Source organism: Lathyrus oleraceus, chromosome 7, assembly GCF_024323335.1.
Source record: "Lathyrus oleraceus cultivar Zhongwan6 chromosome 7, CAAS_Psat_ZW6_1.0, whole genome shotgun sequence".
Classification (NCBI taxonomy): Eukaryota; Viridiplantae; Streptophyta; class Magnoliopsida; order Fabales; family Fabaceae; genus Lathyrus; species Lathyrus oleraceus.
Window position 1 is genome coordinate 25,520,453 of NC_066585.1, and position 5,643 is coordinate 25,526,095.

Consider the following 5,643-nt stretch of genomic DNA (forward strand, 5'->3'; position numbering starts at 1 on the left):
TAAACCACACAATTACAATCTCATACTTTTCCCATGATAATATATATGGCCCTACAACAAGATTAGAAAAAGGTGAAACTAAGACCATGGAAATCAATGTGGCCTATTTGATAGGACAACTGAAACACATGGCAATCAACCATTTCCTAAGTAAAGCAAGTTATCTAAACCAGATGAAAAGAAGTGGTTAACTCTGATTGATCTAAATAACAATTACCACACAACCAATAAATGACGATTATTTTGCCTGATTATTGTTAACTTCCATTTTGCTTTATTTGTAAAAATCAATATGTATTACCATAATTCAATTAAAGAAATTTTTCCTCACTAAATTATCTTTTTTTTTCTTTATGACTATGAAAGGTAACAATTAGTCCGGGGAACGACTAGAGAGATTGAAGCCCCATCACAAGACTCAGGAGTGTTATTAAAAACTCCCTAGACATATGACTAGAGCAATCAAAATCTCGTGAGGCCAACAAACGCACATGCAGACACACACACAAACAAAGAAAGCAAGCCTAAAAATTGAAAAATAATCGGTTCACCCACTCTTTGTTTGCTAGCCAATTCAAAGATCGTGGTGGGTCCGCCAATGCATTGACTTCGAATCAGGTTAATGACAAGAATATATTTTCAAATTTGAACTTTCCTTTCCTCTAAAAGTTACAACTCTAATTCATAGATTGCAATCAAAATTTATTTCTCTGATCAAGGACTATCCACTGTGAAATTACAACGTTAACAAAGAATATACTATCAAGAGGAGTATCACTAGCTATTATTTAGATGTTAAGATAAAAACTCAGAAGATAATTGAAACTGAATATGAAATATACTACTTATAACAAGTAATAAATTATTTTGTATGGTCAATTTGTCGCAACTCTCAACCAACTAAGTCTGTTTTACAACAATGAAAACAAATAAAAAATTATGTCAATAACATATATTCAACCCTAAAAACACCTTTCCCTATTGTCAACCACGGACTTAAAGATCAAAGCATTTTTATGTATCACCTTAGACCAAAACTTATAAATATCGTAATTTTCAAGAATAATAATTTGATTTTATTCATTTTCACCCTTGTGAACCTCTCCTATCTTTACCGTATCAAAATAGAAAGTCAAAATTCAATTAAACAAACAAAATGCAATTAAATTTTTATTTTAATGTTTTTCAACCGTCCAAGAAAGCAATAAGTAAAGAAAATAATAATAAAAGAAAATAAATATCAAACTTGTTATTATGATTCCATCCTCCACCTTTCCGCCTTCACTGTCTCACCTTTCCTCCGAACACTACCCAATGCACTTTCTTTCTTTTCTTTTTTCCCTTTTTTTTTCTTTCTTTTTTCCCCTCAAATCAACACATTCTATTCTATTATAAAAAAAACATATCTTTAAAATAAATTAATAATTGCACATTTTTCAAACTAACACTATTTTTATATTTTTTTTAACTTTTAAGTCTAATTTTAAATTGAATACATCATGATTATACCACCCTAATTTTACTACACACCATTCATAAAGCATAATATATTTTTTTTTCCTTTTTCATTAAAAATGAGAAAAGTTTGCCGGTACTTTCTGTGTATTGTCGGAGTAATTGACCACAAAAAGATTCACCCAAAAATTAATTAATTAAAATCTAAAATAAAAAATAAAAAAAACCACAAGACAACAACCCTAAAAAAAATTCTTAAAAAAAAACAAAAACCTTATTTAACACTTGAATAAATGTTCTCGTGTACATGTTTTTTCCTCCCTCATTTTATATAATAAGCTACAAAGAACATTCTCTTATCTTTTTCCACTCTTAATAATAGCTTCTCATTCTTCACTCTCATTTTTGTGTGTGTTTGAAGCATAAGGTTTTTGATGTCTGTGCCATTAGAACAAGGCTATGGTGGTGGTGAGGTTCCTTCAATGGAAGCCACTGAGAGGAACATTGGATTGAACCTCAAAGCTACTGAACTGAGGCTTGGGTTACCTGGCTCTGAGTCACCAGAGAGAGAAAATGGTGGGTTGTCCATGCTCAAGTGTTTGGTGTCTGGAGCTAAGAGGGGGTTCTCTGATGCTATTGATGGAGGTTCTGGGCAATGGGTTGTCTCTGGAAATGGTGGATCTGAAGTGGGGTTGTGTAAAGATGGAAACTTGTTTTCTCCTAAAGGGAAAAATGGTGTTGGTGTTGAATGCAATAACCAACAGAATCTTTTTTCTGCAACAGTTGTTAAAGAAACTGTTCCTCACTCTCCTAAGACCTTGCATGAGAATAATAAACCACAGATTTCTCCTCCTTCTGCTAAGTAAGGTTTCTATCTGATATGTGGTTGTGTTGCATGTCTCTATTTTGTAGTTTCTTTTCATTTTTTTGTGGTGGTTATTCTCTTACTTTGCTTGTTGATTGATGTTGAGTCTTTGTTTATTGAAATTGTGTGTTTATTTGGCTTGTTAGTACTTTTTTGTGTTCATAGTTTCTTCTGTGTGTTTACAGAATGTTGAAAGCAAGAACAGAATTGTGTTGAGTTTGATGTTTCTTTTGGTTTTGAGTAATTGATTATGCTGATAATTCAGAAGAAATCCTTTTCATATAAGCTATAAACAGTTTCCATAAGCTGCTATCTTGGATAGCTTAGGAAAATAAGCTGAAAACAACTTATGGACATGTTAAAAGCTATAGATGGAGGTTTTCACTCTTTTTGCAGTGTTCATTGATTTTCACCTATACATGAGGATACAAACTATTTCAACTTGATTCTTTTGTTTTAATTTATAGTAACTGGCCTAAAAATTGATTTTTTTTTTCTCTTTTGCAATTTGGATTCGTGTGTGAATCAGGGCGCAGGTTGTAGGATGGCCACCAATCCGATCTTTCAGGAAGAACTCAATGGTTACTCCGCCTCAAAAGAACGATGCTGATGCAGAAGCCAAATCTGAATGTCTCTATGTAAAAGTTAGCATGGAAGGTGCACCCTACTTGCGGAAAGTGGATCTGAATGGTTTTAGCTCTTACAGGGAACTTTCTTCCGCACTCGAAAAGATGTTCAGTTGTTTTACAATCAGTGAGTTCTTATCTACTTGTTATCACCTTAACGCAATTTCAGTTGTTTTACACATAGGTTTTGTCAATTCTAGTGCTGTATAGCGTTTCGATTGAACATAAGTGTTTTCTGCATGATTCTGATGATGTTTTTATTGACGAGTCTAGGTCAATGCGGCTCATACGGGGTTTCTAGTCAAGAAAAAACTTTAAGCGAGAGTAGATTGGTGGATCTTCTTCATGGTTCAGAATATGTGCTAACCTATGAAGACAAGGACGGTGACTGGATGCTAGTCGGTGATGTTCCGTGGGAGTAAGTCCATTTTCTGATATACTAATTCATAAGAAACTGTCTCGGTTTTTCAAAACATCGATATTTCGCTATGTTCAACGAAATGATGTTGTTTTTCTTGGTTTAGGATGTTCACCGAGTCTTGCAAGAGGCTGAGGATAATGAAGAGTTCCGAAGCAATCGGGCTAGGTAAGGCCATTTAATATGTTACATTAAAACCTCAACATCCCTTCATATTTGTTGTTAGACTCATCTATACTACCGATTTCTGCAGCACCTCGAGCCATGGAAAAGTGCAAAAGTCGGAACTAGCGCGATAGCGATACAATGTGTGAGTTGTATACTGATCCGTAAAGATCGAAGATCGCATTTATTCTTGTTTGCTTATGTATGTATAATCCTAATCCTATTCTATATACAAGAATGGAGTCGCAAACTCCTAAACTTTATAGTAGGCCAAATATATTGATGACAATGTATTAGGCATTTTGGTGTAGACGTTTCTCAAGGTATCTTAGGTTTGTCATTAGTATATAAATTTTGTATTTCTCTGTTAACTTGTTCGCATTCTCTCTTCAAGTTAATGTAAGTGAGGTTTTTGTTTGTTATAGAAAGGTAAGAAACAAAGAACAGCATGCTTTCTTTTCTTATATTTTGGACGTGTGATCAATTATCAATTGTTTTGGTACATTCGAAGTTGTTTTTACTGTTTTATTTTTAGAAATTTTGCTTCATTTAAGTCCTCTGCATTACAAAATGAAAATAACAAAACGAGGAACATGTTATATAGAATGTTCTTGAGAAATTAAACCAAGGTGAACCTGTGTGCAGTGAGTTAAGTTTTTAGAAAGAGAATCTCAGAATCAAAATGTAATTGTCAATCACTATGAAAGTAGTTGTTGGAGACTAGTTGCCATGTGTGACTAAAATAGGGAGTGAGGAATGCAAATAATTTGCATTAAAGGATTAACATTTATGCCATCTCGGAAGTCAATTTCAAAAGCTAATTCTATTAAAACTAGGGTGGCAAACGGCTGTAGTTAAGGGTGAAGGACTAAAATCTTTATTTCTTCGGGCGGGGTAGGCAACTTTATTTCTTCGGGCGGGGTAGGCAGACGGGCCTTGCACTTAAAGGTTAAAAGTTGTAAAAAAATGTGGGGTATTGCTTTACCCATCCTATGGGGTGAGAGTAAAAAAATTGTTTTTTATTTTATTAAAAATTGATTACAAAGTGTGACACTGCAAATAAATTACCGTAAACAATGTGCAGTTTAGTTTGGAGTAAAAATAAATCAAACATGCGGTCCTCCAGTTGTACTCGTGGATTTCATAGATCCACTCTAAATCCGTGAAGTATGGAGTAAAAATAAATCAAACATGCGGTCCTCCAGTTGTACTCGTGGATTTCATAGATCCACTCTAAATCCGTGAAGTATGTCAACGTAGAGTACATCGATGTAGGTTTCACTTTTGTTCATAAATATTGTCGTGTCAACCAAGTATATGAAGTATGACCTCAATGCACATTGTCTGTGGAACAAGCATGAGCGCCTCTCGTGGCATCAAGCTTCTCTTGGGCCTCACTTGGATAAGATCCCAAATATTAACCATCCATTCAAATGCCTCATATTTTATGATCCCAAAATGGTTTAGTAATTTTCCCCTAATCAGAAGATGCAGAAGACATGAGACATCATCAAAGGTAATGGACATTTGTCACATCTCACCACGAGGGACGTGGAAAGATGACGTCTCCTTGTGCCATCTCTCCACAAAAGCCGCCAACATGTCATGGTTAATGGTTATGTATCCGGTAGACATAAACCTGCAAGCCCAAAGTAACGAACACAATCTTGAAACCATGCATCTGCATTCTCTTCCAAGTTCAAAATATTCCTGGCATGATTTACAGATTTTATCATTTCATGCTCATGTAAAAATAAACATACTAATCCTACTTGATAGAGTCTCATACTATGGTGAAGGTGCAAGCGAACTCGTACTTGACAGAGTCTCTTCTTGAATTCACAAATATTTTTTATAATAATTATTGATGAAATTAATTGATAATCTGAATGTCTTTAAATAGACTTAAGAATAATAATTCTATTTTATAGGTAGATTATGTTCTGACCCCTAAGTCTTTCTCTAAAAATACCGAACTTCAAATTTAAAAATTCAGTTATGCTAACTTATTTAAAATAATAAAATAACTAATCTTACTCATCCTAACTAATTCTAATCGGCAGAACTAGAGGTCTTCCTCTTTTGATACTGATTTCTGACAAATGCTATCCCAC

The 5,643-nt window shown here is 34.0% G+C and overlaps 1 protein-coding gene across 1 annotated transcript; it reads left to right on the top strand.

Annotated features, from left to right (window-relative positions):
- The first annotated feature begins 1,747 nt into the window (after positions 1-1,747).
- LOC127100841 (auxin-responsive protein IAA27) lies at positions 1,748-4,033 on the top strand. Its single transcript, XM_051038130.1, has 5 exons — positions 1,748-2,317; positions 2,850-3,073; positions 3,220-3,364; positions 3,471-3,532; positions 3,618-4,033. Exons 1-5 carry the CDS (start codon positions 1,890-1,892, stop codon positions 3,653-3,655), a joined length of 897 nt encoding a protein of 298 aa, XP_050894087.1. The 5' UTR covers positions 1,748-1,889; the 3' UTR covers positions 3,656-4,033.
- Positions 4,034-5,643: the final 1,610 nt, after the last annotated feature.